General features: G+C 43.6%; 1 protein-coding gene across 9 annotated transcripts in view; it reads right to left on the bottom strand.

Annotated features, from left to right (window-relative positions):
• Positions 1-16,299, bottom strand: part of MYCBP2 (MYC binding protein 2) — a 161,574-nt gene that overhangs the window by 91,389 nt on the left and 53,886 nt on the right. For all 9 annotated transcript variants that reach the window (XM_058186463.1, XM_058186454.1, XM_058186456.1 and 6 more), the window contains 11 exons: positions 15,700-15,853; positions 13,420-13,592; positions 11,492-11,617; positions 11,252-11,379; positions 9,199-9,290; positions 6,960-7,094; positions 6,795-6,878; positions 6,079-6,175; positions 3,781-3,973; positions 2,287-2,561; positions 417-638 (listed from right to left, as the gene is read on the bottom strand). In XM_058186463.1, the coding sequence (XP_058042446.1) occupies positions 417-638; positions 2,287-2,561; positions 3,781-3,973; positions 6,079-6,175; positions 6,795-6,878; positions 6,960-7,094; positions 9,199-9,290; positions 11,252-11,379; positions 11,492-11,617; positions 13,420-13,592; positions 15,700-15,853 (1,679 nt within the window). The remainder of the gene's footprint in view (positions 1-416; positions 639-2,286; positions 2,562-3,780; positions 3,974-6,078; positions 6,176-6,794; positions 6,879-6,959; positions 7,095-9,198; positions 9,291-11,251; positions 11,380-11,491; positions 11,618-13,419; positions 13,593-15,699; positions 15,854-16,299) is intronic.

Below are 16,299 nucleotides of genomic sequence, written 5' to 3'. Positions count from 1 at the left end.
AGAGAGGGCACTGCGTGCCACCTATGGCACGCATGCCATAGATCACAATCCTACACTAATGCTATTAACAATTATGAGGATTTACTGTGACTTGTGTTGGCCCTGCCAAAGCATTTCTGTAGCAGAGACATATTTATTTATTTATTTATTATTTACATTTATATCCCGCCCTTCTCCGAAGACTCAGGGCGGCTTACAGTGTGTAAGGCAATAGTCTCATTCTATTTGTATATTTACAAAGTCAACTTATTGCCCCCCCAACAATCTGGGTCCTCATTTTACCTACCTTATAAAGGATGGAAGGCTGAGTCAACCTTGGACCTGGTGGGACTAGAACCTGCAGTAATTGCAGGCAGCTGTGTTTTAATAACAGGCTTCTTACAGCCTGAGCCACACCGCGGCCCCACACCACATACCTGACTTAGTTTTTCCATGTGTGCCACCAGAAGAGGAAAACGATGGGCCAGTGCGGAGTCATTCTCAGTACTGGCTTGTTTTATTCCTGAACACAGCAAGGCTTCTCCATCGTAAGCGATAGGGAAGATAGAGGTGAGCTTCACAGAGGTGTGGCACAGGGCTGACATCACAGCTGCCAGCAGCCTGCTGCTTGAAGTCTTGAAGTTGGCTTCCTGGATATCCTGGAAAAGGAGCAGGTTGGAAGAAAATGAGGGGTTTCTGGCTGCAAACAGGAGGGATTCTGCTCTGTTGTCTCTCGCACAGCTGTGTCAACACAACTTGGGAAAACTTCGTGGCAAAATGGAGAAAGTGAAAACAATTAAATCAGTGGAATGGCTTTCCTTCAGAAGTCGTGGAAGCTCCAACACTGGAGGTTTTTAAGAAGAGACTGGACAGCCACTTGTCTGAAATGGTATAGCGTTCCCTGCTTGAGCAGGGGGTTGGACTAGGCGACCTCCAAGGTCCCTTCCAGCTCTGTTAATTCGTTATTCTGTCCAGGAAGGGACGGTAAGAAGAATGGATGAACAAGAGGGACAAGAGGCAGGCTGAAGGTGGCAATGGAATGCAAACGCTGCTGGGAGAAGCAATGGAGAAGAAACACTAAGAAGAAAGCACAACTCACAAGTTGATGTAAAGAAGTTTCCTTTAAATAGTTTGGATGAAATGTCAGAATTTGTGCTACAGGAGGCTGTTTCCCGAACTGAAAAAATTTACAGGCTTAATGCTTTTCAAGAATTCTCTCTTTGGATTGATGGAATATATGGTAGTAATTTGTGGATTTTTGAACATAAGGATCTATTAGGCAATATTGTGACTGACTTTTCAAAAGGAGAAATGAAGGAAAGACAGAGATTAATGCATCAAAAAAAATGGCAAGAGACAAAAGTATTATCCTTTGAATTATTAACAGACAAAAATATTACTGTCCCTGAAAGACAATATGTGAGGAAGATCTGGAAGAAATGGGTTGATTATATGTTTTATATCTATTATAAAAGACTAGGTATTTGGATTTATACTGGATTTTGACGAGGATGGACTAAATTTGAATAGCTACTGTAATTCTTGGTATTGAAATTTTATAATGTGTTGTATTGTATTTTGAATAGAATATTTTTGAAAGAGTTTATGTAAGAAAGACATGGGGGGAAAATTATATGGTTATAGAAGCTATAAGGGAGATATTCTTTGAATTGGATTGGATTTTTATGTTTTAGTTGGTTTTAAATACTTTAGGATTAATTTGTTTTATTGATTTACATATTTTGTTATTCTTAATTGTTATTTTTTTTTCTTGAAGGATTTTGGTTGTGTTAGGAGGAAGTCAGAGCTAGAGAGGGAAAATTGGTATAATAGTTTTGGGGGAAAATCTTCTTAGCATATGTTTGTTTTATTTTTAACTATACCTTGTGCTTCATCCGGGAAGTCAGGGGGGAGGGGGGAGGGATTAGTGAAGGGGGGTTGGGGGGGAAAGGGGGGGGAAATTTTTTTTTTTTGTAAAACATTTTGAATTAAAAAAAAAAAAAAAAGAAAGCACAACTGGAGGAGAAGGAGGTGGAGAGAGAGAGACTCCTTTTCTTTCTCTGTCCCTTCTGCCTCATTAAGAGTTATTGACCTTTGTAAAAATGGAAACTCAGCCCTTTGAAGGATAAAGGAGCAACGTGTTCTGTTTCAGTCAATGCCCTGCCCTGCAGAGAGAAGGCATCGACTGGAGAAGCCTGCCTATTTGGGGCCAATTTAATGGAAGAATGCTAATTCAGTGGTTTTGGAAAACAGGTAGACCTTTCCAGAGCGTCTCTTCAAAAGCTAAAGGAAGGGATTTTTTAGTACCTGATCCAAGCAGTTGAGTAAATCACAGAGGCAAGCCCACTGCAAGGCCGGAGTGGGATAGAAAGAGTGAAAGCAGGCCGTGAAGGTATTGTGGCATTCCTGGAGGGCAGCTTCCAGCAGGCTCAGGGGCTGAGTGAGGTAGCCTTGAGGGTCATTGTCTAGCTTGATCATGCAATGGTCAACTCCTTCCGACAAGATTTTTCTCAGCAGGGTTCTCGTCTTCCCAATGCAGTCTGCGAGCCTGCTGCTTTCTTCAACAACAGCTTTAGTGGTGGCTGCAAAGAGCGGTAACAAAAGTGACACTAGGAATGCAGTCAAGAGGTTTGAGGGGTCCTTTGGTGCTCTCTGTTTTCTTGCAGACATTTCATGAACCAAACCAGGTAATGTCATCAGTGCTTTGAACCCTGAGCTACAAATATTCTCCTTTATTGATCACTACATATGGATGTCAAACCCTTCGGTGCACTAGTTTGGGTAATGAAACATCTGCAAGAAAACAGTCAAGCTCAGAGAGCACCAAGTACCCCTCATTTCAACCCTGAGCTACAAATATTCTCTTTTATTGGTAGTCAAAAGGTTTAGTGATAACTCACAGAAAAAATAAAACGACAATGAGTCTTTTGGGCCATGTACCCTTCTCTTTGAGGACCTCCTATTAATCAAAGCTTTCTCCTTTGTCCAAAAAAGGAAGCCAAACATAGTAAGACTATGCATTAAATCAACTTCTAAGCTGGGTTCCCTAGTGCCGTGTAACAGGGTGAGCTCCCGTTACTTGTCCCAGCTTCTGTCAACCTAGCAGTTCGAAAGCATGTAAAAAATGCAAGTAGAAAAATAGGGACCACCTTTGGTGGGAAGGCAACAGTGTTCCGTGCGACTTTGGCATTTAGTCATGCCAGCCATATGACCATGGAGATGTCTTTGGACAGCGCTGGCTCTTCGGCTTTGAAACGGAGATGAGCACCGCCCCCTAGAGTTGGGAACGACTAGCACATATGTGCAAGGGGAACCTTTATCTTTAAGCTGGGTTCAATATCCTACCTCAGGTGTCAAACTCAAGGCCCACGGGGTGCTTAAATCTCACCCATAGAGCCGGCCTGGAAATAGCAAGGACTGGCCCTGCTTTGGCTGGTAGGTGCTACAGGAGGCATCCGTCCCGTCTCCCCCCTACCTTGGCTGGCTGGCCCACGAAAGAGAATTACAATACTGATCCGGCCCTTGAAGAAATCTAGTATGACACCCCTGTCCTAGCTTATTCCCCACAGTACAAAACCAATAGCCATATTTATTTCATAGACAATGTCCTGGTTTCTTTGCCTTTGCCACAAATGGAGAAGAGGAGAAACTACGTGTAGAGCTAGTAGCCTTGGCTGGCTAAGGTGAAATAGAATTATTATAGAATTATTCCACCATGAACTCAGTTTACTAAAAAAAGAGGTCACTGTATCATTAGGCAGCAAGTGCACTCGAAATAGTAAAAAAAAAAAAGCACCTTACCTGAAACGGGGTAGATTTCACAGGTGTAGACACGCAGTAACCTCAAGCAGCAAGTGCCGACAAATCGCAGCCTTTCCAAATCCAGAAGGGTGGCCGTGTACTGGAAGCCCTTCAGACCTCGGAGTTCTTCCACTCCTAAAACTAAGGTCGTCCAGCTCCAATGAAGAATGCTCAGCAGCGACTCAAAGCACTCCTGTTCCAAAGGGATTGTAAGGAAAACAAAGAAGGCTCAACAAGGAGTATTCATTCATCCGAGGCTCTCAAACTGGGCAAAATGAGATCCCGACGAACGAAGTACTGTATTTTTTGGACTATAAAACACACCGGAGTATGCACCAAGATTTCAGAGAGGAAAACAAAAAATATGGTTTTGCCCTCCCCGTCCCCCAGGTGCACCCTGCAGGTCTCCCAAACCCTCTGCGCATCCCGTTTTTGCGAAAAATGGGTCTGTTTTTGGCAAAAATGGGACACTTGGGGCAGGGTTTGGGGAGGCCAAAAGTGGCTGTATTCGGTGTATAAGACGCACCAACATTTCCACCCTCTTTTAGTGGGGGAAAAAGTGCATTTTATAATCCGAAAAATATAGCAGTGATGGCTAACCGTTTGCCATCGCGTGCCAGGAGGGGGGGGGGTCGCACGCGCATGTGCCCACACCCATAATTCTATGCCCCCCCATGCATGCGCGTGCTCCCTCCCGCTCCTGGCACACGATGGCCCAGTAGGCCCGTTTTTATCCTCACCTGGCTCCAGAGCCTCTATGAGTCAGGGCCGGTGAAAACGGCCTTCTCCATCCCCTCCGGAGGCCAGAAATGGCCTGTTTCCCAACTTCCGGTTGGACAGGAAGTGACATATCTTTGCGGTCCGCACCTCCAGGGACTCCTAGAGAGGCTCTAGAGGCTGGGGACAGCAGAAAAAAATCACTTCCTGTCCAACCGGAAGTTGGGAAACAGGCAATTTCTGGCTTCCAGGGGGATGGGGGAAGGCCGTTTTTACCCTCCCCAGACTCATAGACAGGCTCTGGAGCCAGGTGAGAGAGAAAAACGGGCCTTCCCCACCCCCCCGCCCTCCGGAGGCAGGAAACAGCCTGTTTCCTACTTCTGGTGGGCCCAGAAGGTCTGAAAATCAGTTGGCCGGTGTGCGTATGCACGCCAGAACGTAGCTTACATGCCCACTGATATGACGTGTGCCACCTGTGGCACGCGTGCCATAGGTTCACCATCATGGGTATATAATAACATTCCAGAGAACATATGCTTTCTAGGCAGCAAAACCTTAAAAGGTGATCAAACCCAACTGCTGTTATCTATCTTCAATTCCTTCAACTAAACACCCATTTAGGACCGAAGGATGGGACAGAAAAGCTGACACATTCTTTGGAAAGGCTGGAAGATGATGGTCAGGAAGCTTCTTCCTTTCCCCCTCTCCCCCCATGAAAATACTTCTACGTTGGACTTCAGTCCAACCATAACATATTCAAGAGTGTTTTTAACCCAGCTATGAAGGAACACCAGAATGGCAGATGCCTCCTCCTCCATCATTGATTTTCCTTGCTAAACTGATACAACTTAGAAAATGGATATGCGTGCAGAATTTAGCTTTTTTTTATTTTGTACAGGTAGTCCTCGACTTACGACCACAAACTGAACCCAAAACTTCTGTTGTCAACTGAAACATTTGTTAAGTGAGTTTTGCCCCGTTTTACAAACTTCCTTGCCACTGTTAAGTGAATCACTGCAGTTGTTAAGTTAATAACACGGTTGTTAAGTGAATCTGGCTTCTCCTATTGACTTTGCTTGTCAGAAGGTGGCAAAAGCTGATCACGTGACCCCAGGACAACCGCAACCGTCATAAATAGGAACCAGGTGCCAAGCGTGTGAATTTTGATCACATGACCACAAAGATGCTGCAATGGTGAAGTGTGGGAAAACTGTCATAAGTCACATTTTTCAAGGCTGTTGTAACTTTGAATGGTCACTAAATGAACTGTGGTAAGTTAAGGACTACCTGTACAGTAGAAGATTTAAAATATGCAGCATACCAGGGGTGGTATTCGCTTACCTTTGCTACCGGTTCGCAAACGTGTGCACGTGTGCCACCTCTGCGCATGTGCAGGGCCTTCCGCGCATGCGCAGAGTGTCAAAAACATGGATAAATGGGACGTGATTAGGTCCGAGCGCAGCCACCACTATCCGGTTCACCCGAACCGGATAGAACCGGCTGAATGCCACCACTGCAGCAGGCTATTCTTTACTAGCCAACTCTTTTTCGTTTGATTAAAACATGGGCGGGCGGACTCACCACAGAAACGGTTCTTGCAAACGATCGTTTTAAAATGTGCACTGGCTCACTAGTTTGCTGTTTGCCTTTGGATGCGCTTCCATCACTTGTTGGCAGCCTAGAAGGGAAAGGAAAAAGAAGAAATAACGTTGATGCATCCGACAAGCAGGTTTGAGGGATATAAAACCTCATGGTCCACATCAGTTCTTGCAGGACATGGTTTCTGATCAATGAGCTGCATTTAGGTCCCCAAGGATGCACGGCCAGCTGTTGTTTCTCAAAAGTAGCAGTTCAAAAATTGTAAGAGAAAAATATATCTGTTCAAACACCCTGATTGCCTTGAAGAAGGACAGGGAGGAGGATGGAGGAGGAGGAGGAGAAGAAGGGGAAGAAGAAGAAGAAGAAGAAGAGGAGGAGGAGGAGGAGGAGGAGGAGGAGGAGGAGGAGGAGGAGGAGGAGGAGGAGGAGGAGGAGGAGGAGGAGGAGGAGGAGGAGGAGGAGGAGGAAGAACAACAACAGCAGCAGCCATAACAGTAGACCTTCTCTGGAACAAAATTATATTGGCTAATAATTACTGTATATATTCATTATGGAGAACAATTTATAGATCCAGAAAACTCCAATTAAAATTCAAAAGTGTTGCTATGAAAACGTACAACCCACATTGTTGAATGTTACATTACGCTTTCGGTTCAAAGGTCTGCTTAAAGAAGGAAAAAAAGAATATATAGCATTACCTGTATAAGAGCTGAGGGATCTGTCCTGCATTCACGTCTGTGCCATTATTTGATTTCTTTGAACTTTTAAACTGGAAGACAATCCTGCCAGAGGAAAACAGATTTAGAGGCCAGGGATGCTCCCTCCATTTCAGAGGCGCCAAGGGGAAGGGGAAGGTGACTTACCCATCATCCGTAGTAATGGAGGCTTGTCCATGGGAGCCGCAGTCGCTGCTGGGGCCAGAAACCCGTGCCCAGGCAACATACCACCAGGTGGCTTGCAGGAGGACAGGTTCGTCAAACATCATGGCGTACTTTTCCCTGAGAAAACGTCAAGTGAAATTGGCATCTGATATTGCAAAGGGCTACAAGGCATTTACTTAGTTCAACTTCATTTGATCGTTGCTCTGGGCTGCAGGATTTTTTTTTTAATTTATCAAGTTTATATAGCTGCCCATCTCCTGAGAAGTGACTCTGGAAGTGACTGTAAAGAAAAGGAATATAAACTGCTTTATTTATTAAGGTTAAAATCAGAGGTGGGCTTCAGATATTGTTACCACTGGTTCGCCGCGTTCGTGCGTACACCTTCCGCGCATGTGTTTTGGTTATGCATACACTTTCCACGCATGCGCCCAGCCCCGAAAATGTGGGTAAATCGGATGGTATAGCTCCGGGGCGGGGTGGGGGGGAGGCAGGCTCCCCCACGATCTCCGCTACCGGTTCAGGCAAACCGGTCCAAACCAGCTGAATACCAACTCTGGTTAAAATACATGTGTTATTATTTCTGGTACTCTGGTAGTTGATTAGGATTGGATGATCAGGTTTTATGACTTATGGATAAGAGATGGGATAGGGAAGAAGAGGTATTTTATTGAAGGTGGTAAGTTGGTGAATTGTCTGTACTTGTCTGGAAGGAGAGAAGAGTAATTTTTAAATATTTTTTTCTTTCTTTAATTATTTTTTTCTTTTTCTATGCATTTTTAAGTTTTATTTTTTACATTCTTTTTTTGTTTACATTGGGTTTTTTTAATCCTTGTATTCGTAAACTTTAATAAAAAGTATATCAAAAGCTGATGGAAGTAAAAGGAAGGTATATAAGGTTTGTTTATTTGATCAAAGTTAAAATAATATATATTATTTCTGATAACTTTTAATGGACTTCTGCTGACACTAGGATTGAAAAGTTGATGCTTTATGGCTTTGTTATAGATAAAGAGACAAATAATACAGATAAGAGGATTTTTTTCTGTTGTAATTAAAATCCTTAATAAAAATTATATATACAAAAAGGAATCTTTCAATTTAGTTCAGTGGTAGTCAACCTGGTCCCTACTGCCCACTAGTGGGTGTTCCAGCTTTCATGGTGGGCAGTAGGGGTTTTGTCCGATACTGAAACACTTTCCTTTTTTTTAATTTAATTGACTTTTTTAAAACAAAATCATAGCATTATTTAAAAACATTTTCATTAGGTTTTCATAAAATTTCCCGTGACAATTTAAATTTCTGAAAATATACTATTTGTATCGCCCACGCATGAGTTTAGTTCACGTTATGTAAGTGAAACTAAATGGTGCTATAGTGCAACCACAAACAAAAGAACCTCATCCCAGAATAGCTCGCGCATCTCCCCCCACACCACCCAGCTGTAACAGACAAGCAGAGCTGGTAGCCAGTGCCCCCCCCCCAAAACCCAATCCACGATGGCGAGAGGCATGCGCAGACGATACATGGCGCATTACTGTGGAACCGGTGGGCGGTTAGAAAATTTTACTACTAACAGAGATACAAAAGTGGGCGGTAGGTATAAAAAGGTTGACTAGCCCTGATTTAGTTGGTTACAAATCCTTACTTGGTTCAGTGTTTTAAAACATGTCAGTTTTCTATTTTTCTTGAGAAGGGTTTTTACATAAGGAGCAGAATAATCATTGACTGTGTTTCTTATAGCCAATTTTTTAAGTTTCTCAAAATAAAGAGGTTACTAGAATAGACTTATTCATCACATTAAATTAATTTAAATGATATGTTCATAAAACAGTGACAATTTTTTTATCAAACAATAAGCATATCGAAGCAGTCACTCCAGAACAACGCAAGGTTTCAGATTATTTGTTAATGGCGTGATATGACTGGGCTGGTTCTCCTTGCTGATTGTCATTTATGTTTATTATACGCATATTTTTGTATTTATTTATTTATTTTGTCATGTTTATCTAGTCTACATTGGAGGTGGTGACCCTTTGAAAGTTGTATACAATGAAATTTCATTTTAATATATGCTGATTAGTGTCCATTCCAAGTGACAATAAAGTAAGTCTAAGTCTAATTGTCCTCCTTATTCTAAACTGGGTACCTTCAAGACGTTATTCAATGTTTTAAACTGAAAACAAAAACTCAGGAAGGATTCATTTTTGAAAATGCTACTCACCTTGCCGCACAATCGTACGCCAAGACATCGGTTTCAGCAAGGAGGTCCCCATCCGTCTCATGGTCGCCTCCGTCTGGCCCCAACTCAAAGAGCTAAAAAAAGAGAAACCTTCAACGGTCGCTTTCTTCTTACCCTCTCACCCAAGTATCTTTCTTGGGCAAAATCTAATTGGGCGGGATTCAGCAGGTGCCAAGGAAGCAGACTGAGAACAAAAGCCCTGACTCAAAACTTTTATTTTTTTAAAAAATTTTTTAGGGTATCCGCCCAATGTTGAATACAGGGTACCCACCTGGACTCCTCCAGGGTTTCCCCCTACGGCAGACAGGTATCCCCGCCACCGACCACGAAAGAGATTAATGATGCCATTTTGGACAAAGGCCCTTTTGGACCCTTGCCCTGGATGAAGGGAGGAGGAGACTGATGGTGTCTTGAGGGGTCCAATCCCCAAGAGAAGCCTCAGGTGAATGGAGGGCGACCAGCCCATCATCAACAGCCCCCCTCCCCCGAGGTAACCTCAGGCAGTGCAGGTGATGGTCCAGGCGTCGCCAACCATTCTCCCCCCCCTCCATTTCTTGGCTGCCGTCTCGTTACTGCAACGAGGCAGAGCCCGGAGGCTCAGCCCTGGCAGTGCAGTAACGCCAGCTGGGGTCCCTCTGAGGCCCTGTCGTTATTCACTGCAGTACTTCAGCTGGAATGCCTGGGTATGCACTGCAAACAGTTCCTCGTCAGAATCCGACTCAGAACTTTTCTCAGAGACACTGAGCAAATGAGGATGGGCTATTACTGAAGGCCACGGCTACCACTTCAGAAGCCCAAGGCAGTCTCAGGTAGGTAAAGGCTGGGAGGTAAAACGATCACTTTCAATCTTACAAGCATCAAACACACTTCTGTCTTCTGGGAATATGTTCCAATTTTGGAGCTAAATTTAGCCACTCTGAAAGTTCAAATGAAATACCCTGTTTGGTATTTTCTAAAGTCAGCACACCCCAAACTCTATTGTTCCTAGAGTTTTAATTGAGTTCAGGACAAATATTCTTGCGCAACTCTTGTCAACAAATCCAGACAATTCATTTTAGCACATAACACAATGGGGAGGATATGCAGCCTGAGTATTTATTACGCAATACAAGAATCAAAGTTTTGACAGCGTTGGATGAAATAAATGGTACACTGTTCAGTTTATCTTCATCACCGCAATATCTACAGCGTTTACAGTTTTTGATGAAGCTCGATATGCTAGCCTTGCCAAAAATTCAGTGTGATGATTTTAGAAACTAAAAAAAATATTTTAACCAATAAAAATGTAGGGGTTTAGATTGGTTCAGTTATTTTAACACCCCCAATTTGAGATAACACTACGTGACATTAGGTCTGTTTTATAAGAATAATGAAGGCCACCATTAGAATGGAATGGAATGGAATTGAAAATGGAATGGAATAGAACAGAACATAATTCTTTATTGGCCAATTATGATAAGACACACAAGGAATTTATCTCCAGTGCAGAGAAGTTCTCAGTGTACATGTAAAACAACAGAATAATAATAATCCTAATAATGATACCAGTTAGTAGAAAAGATGAGAAAGATAATAGTAACTATACTATGTGGGTAAATATCCCTGGCCATAAAACAGTCTGTGAGAATTTTATGCTTAGCAGAATGATGGCGTGAGGGGATAAAACTAGCTGTTTGGGCATGCAATATCCTATAGCAATATCCTATATCCAGTTTATTTCCAGGATGAAAGGGGTCTGTAGATATTTACAACTCCTAGATATTATAAATTCCAAATATCCACAGACATTCATCCTGTAAATAATATTGTAGATACTATGACAAGGTACAGTAAAATATATATATTTGAAGGAACAGAGGGAGAAGAACATCTGAGAAAAATCAAATGTGAATTGCATGTGCCTTATTAGTTACACATTTATTTTCATATTATTCACACGAAAGCAAGCTTCATTCTCTCCTGGAATTTCAAGGCCTGCCTGATCAAAGCCATGCTATGTTTCGAATTCAGATTTGAACAAAGTTCCTTTGCCTACCTTTATCTTAGCAGTGTACTCTCCCCTGCCACCAAAAAGGCCCAGGCCACCAAGCAGGAGGTCAGTATCGGCGCAAAAGCGAATGGCTTCCACAGAGTGGGCTGAGTAACCCCACCCTCCTCCATGACCTAAGAAAAAAAGGAAAGCAGGTGATCACACAACCGTCCACAGGGACATCCTGGCAAGAGGTGAAGGTGGGTGGCGGGGGGAAGGATCAGCAGCTAAAAAAGTGAGGGTTACTTTCAAATCTGTTGACGATACTGTAGTCTTCCTTGGAGTAGACCTTCATCACCGCGTGACTCTCCTCTTCTGTGTTCATCACGCCCATTTTTAAGTCCTGCATGGCTGCCAAAGTGTCAAGGCAACCTTTAGACATAAAGGAAAAGAGTGAATGGAGTTGGATCGTATCCATCCAAATGGAGCAGCATGAACAGGTTAACAAAGCGTCATCGTTCAGACGTGGGTTCAGATGTGGTTTGGCATGTAAGACAAATTTAAAAAACACCAAAGGAATAAAACACCTTTCAGATTATTTGTGCTGTGTAAAACTATACAACTATACAACTATAACTAGAATTTTTCCAGATCAACATGCTTGCTGACTTATATTTATTAAGACATTTAGTATCTATTTGACAGCACAGCCCTTGAATGTTCCAAGACTTCAACTATAAAAGTATTAAAAAAAAATAACGTCGACCTCACTGACTCTCTTGTGCAGTGACGGTTATGATGGTGCTGAAAAAAATAATTTTGCAAGCAAGGTATGCATTTATAACTTTCACAGCATCTCTCTCTCTCAGTCATGTGTTTGGCTTTACAGTCAATTAGAATGTGTGGTCCTGTACCTGACACTTTTTCTTTCATTTTCCCCTAACTTGCTGAGTGGAGAGTTTAAACAAGCTAGCTCTTTTTATAATCCCTCCTGTGTCCCTTGCAAAGCAGAGAGATTGGAGAGGAAGGGATTACAAGAGAGTAAGCAAGCATACAATAGGGAATAGACATCAAAAGGAAAATGATAGCAAGCTACACAAACAGATATCAGCACATTCTTTCCCTATGCATTCCCACTGTGTCCCTGCTTACTTTCATATAATCCAGCGGTCACCAACTGATGGTCCGTGGACCACTGGTGGTCCCCGAGAAAATTTTGGTGGTTCGCAGAAAAATTGGTTGCATTTTTTATATTGTACTAAATCGGGTCCTCAAACTACGGCCCTGGGCCAGATACGTGCAATGAACACTTTTGTTACTGCAGAGAATCTTCCCCTTCTGGGTCTTTTTGTGTGAGTCGGAGGGGGGGCAGAAATTCCAACTTGGGGTCTGCTTCAGCGTCCTGGTGTGGGGCTTTGGGCAAAGGAAAGGAGGGAAGCGCCGCTGGTGGTGAAGAGCCGGAGGGCCTTGTTTCAGTGGGACTGCATCATGGCCTGGAACTGGCTTACCATCTCAGCCCACTGAACCTCCAGGGGCCAGTACCTGGCCTTGCACTCCTGCAGGTCTTCCCTCTGCTTGGAAAGCCTATGCTCATAGTCCTCAGTGAGGTGCTTCTGCTGAGCCTCCTTCTCGGCCAGTTCCAATTTGAACTGAGCCAGCTGTTTCGCCAACTTTTTCTCATGGTGGCTGCTTAGCTCCAACAATTGCTTCCTGTTGGGGTCCTAAGGGACAGGCGAGGAGTGGCTGGCAGGAGAGGGCTGAGTAGAGGTGCCCCTCAATGTGAGTGACATTGAATTGGCCACGCCTACCCAGTCACATGACCACCTAGCCACACTCACCCAGCCAGTCATTAGGCAGATTATATTAGTGTCCGCGGGATTTAAAATTATGAATTTAGTGGTCCCTGAGGTCTGAAAGGTTGGGGACCCCTGTTATAATCACTTCCTTTGCAATGAACATAAATACAAACATTAAGTTGCTAATTAAAACAGCAGAGAATATGGCATGCCGAAGGGTGGGGGAATGGGGGAAAAGGACAGCTGAAGTAAAATCAGAAGCACAGGACCAATCATGTCATTTTCCAGATAGCGTTAACAACCACATTGTTTAGCAACAGTCGATGGTTCCAATTGTGGTCACTAAACGAGGATTATCTGTATTGTTCTTACAGTCAATAAAGCTATTCTAGCTATGTTTGCTATTTTGCTAGTTATTTTGAGGTGGATCATTCATACCGAGCATGTGCAAAGCTGCATGCGATCTTGTGGTAAGAGCTTTGGATCCTGTTGGAAGAGCCAGTTCTGGACTGAGAATGCTGCAACGGGACTGTGTGTCTGGAGCGGAGGGAAGTCTGGAATCGGCCACAACTGAGTTGTAACTCCACAATTCTCTTGTATTTGGTCGAAACCTGATCAAAATAGTAAGATTTGATACCTTTCAAGCTGTTATTATTACCCCGGCCTGATAAACTCAAAACAAATAAATTTCAGATTAGAGGTTGCAACTTCATGTTCCTCATCTGGCAACGGAGAGGCAGATGGGTCTTATTCTAGAAAATTATGACAGAATGAAGACAAACATTCTATCGGTCCAACAATACAAATTCTACTGAATGTATAAAATGTGTAACTTCTGAAAGGCTGGCTTTAGGTTAAGGCTGAGTAGGCAGTGTCCTAGGGCAGGGGTCTCCAACCTTGGCCACTTTAAGACTTGTGGACTTCGACTCCCAGAATTCCCCAGCCAGAATTCTGGGAGTTGAAGTCCACAAGTCTTAAAGTGGCCAAAGTTGGAGACCCCTGCCCTAGGATGCCAAAGCTAAGGGGGCAGCAATGTCGCCCTTCCTTCCAAATCATTCTAAAAATGCAAATCTTTGCATTGGCAGGAAGAGGCACCATAGTCATTGTGTCCTAGGAGTTGCCACATACACTTCAGCTGGCACTGGCTCCATCTCAACACAAAGGTTGCCATCTGAAGTATGTGTGTATCAGAAAATAAGCCCTACTGAACTCAAGCTCCTGCACAAAAGGCAGGATATAAACGGGTAGTCCTTGACTTACAACAGCTCATTTAGTGCCCGTTCAAACTTACAACACTGAAAAAAGGGACACAACTGTTTTTCACACCTACAACCATTGCAACGTCCCCCTGGTCACGGGATTAAAATTCAGATGCTTGACAATTGACTCACATTTATGACAGTCATGTGATCCTCTTTTGCGACCCTTCTGAGAAGCAAAGTCAATGGGAAAACCAGATTCACTTAACAACCGTGTTACTAATTTAGCTATTGCAGTGATTCCCCTTAACAACTGTGGCAAGAATGGTCATAAAATGGGGCCAAGCTCACTGAACAAATGTCTCGCTTAGCAACAAAAATGTTGAGCTCAATTGTGGTCGTAAGTTGAGGACTACCTGTAAACGTGATTTACTGGCAAAAGAACAAGAGAGAGTGAGGCTATAGTGCAAACTGAAGATGGGCCCTGCCCCCATGCGTGCATCTTCTAGATTTAGAGAGAGAATATTGCTAGGGAATATCCGCAGCAGGAATGAATAGAAAAAGGTCAACAGAATAGCTAAAATTCTAAATTCTCCCATGATTTATTTGATTTCAAATGCCACCTCTTCGAGCATAGACAACCTCCTTTTAACTTTTCACATCAACATATAGAGCAGGCTTTCTACCCACAATTACAGTAACACAATTACAGTTCTGGTTTGTTATCCCCCTTAGTGAAGGATTATCCCTTCCCCCCTCCCGTTTGTCCAATTTTTCTCATTCTCCAGGCCTCTCTGCACTTTTCTCCTTCATCATGCACCTTTTCTTGTTACCCTATGACCGTGATGGCGAACCTACGGCACCTGCGCCCAAAGTGGCATGCAAAGCCATGTCACCCGGCAAGGGTGGCCTTGCCTGTTTGGCTTCCAGATTTCTGGTGCGCACGTGCGCGCAACGATCAACTGTCCTTCGGAGCCCGTCAGTGCCCAAAACCGGGGTGCACATGCGTGCCGGCCAACTGATTGTCAGCTGTGCATGCGCGCCAGAACCCAGAGGTTCGGCTTTTCCAGAGCACAATCCCTTCGTGCACACGGCAGTGCCAAAAACCGGTTCTGCGCTTGCGTGCCGGTCAGTTGATCGTTGGGCACGCTTGTGAGCTAGAACCTGGAAGTTTGGCTTTTTCAATGTATGGCCTGACGAGCGTGTGTGCACATGCGCGACATTTCCGCGTGACCTTTTCGGTACTTTGTGTCAAAAAGGTTCGCCATCACTGCCCTATGAGCTCATCCGTATTTCCTTTTCTTTAAGCAAGAAACATTTCAAGGGCAAATACGCTGATATTATCTCCTTACAAATGCTGGTTAAGGATTGCTGTTAATAAAAAAAAAAGGAAAGGAAAGGAAAGATTCATCATTCCAAAGCAGAATGTGTTGGTCCCTTCCCAGATTCACTAAACTGGCTTTTGAAAAGTTCTTCTCCTGCCCTGTAGTATTTTATTTCTACCCCTGCCAACACTTACCGCCAAATGACATCATAAACAGGATCTAGGCACACGCCAAACCCCTGAAGGTCCTCCTGTTCTGAATCGTTAAACGTCTTACAACTTCCGTCAACTTTGTTTATCAAAAGACACTTGAATGGAGGGGGCTCCGATAGGGAAGCTGGAATCAAGCCTAAGAAACGCATCAGCGAAAGTCAGATATTTGGCCATTTATTCGGTCTCTTAAATGACCAGGACATCTTAAGAATAATATTCACTGCATTTACCTGAGCTGAATTTAAGAAGCTTCCCCCCATCCCAAAGATAATTAGAAGGGGAAAAAAAGATTAGGATAGGCACACACACATATTCTTATATTCTCCTCTTGGCCACTCAGCCTGCACACACTGACACAAACCACAGTCCAACAAAAGACAAGGCTAACCACCACCCCCCCCCCAATAAATAGTAATTTAATTAATTAGGGGTTTTGTGTGTTAAGAGTGTGTATGCGCGGCCTTTGAATTAACTGCCGGGACACCAGACCCTATAATTTTCTTGGCAACGTTTTTCAGAAACAGCTTGCTCTGGTCTCCTTCTTGGACTGAGCCAGAAGGATCAGCCAAGGTCACCCAGCTG

The sequence above is a fragment of the Ahaetulla prasina genome, chromosome 5 (assembly GCF_028640845.1).
Source record: "Ahaetulla prasina isolate Xishuangbanna chromosome 5, ASM2864084v1, whole genome shotgun sequence".
NCBI classification, from domain to species: Eukaryota; Metazoa; Chordata; class Lepidosauria; order Squamata; family Colubridae; genus Ahaetulla; species Ahaetulla prasina.
The sequence above is the reverse complement of the archived record's forward strand: the minus strand, read 5'-3'. Positions and strand labels throughout refer to the sequence as shown.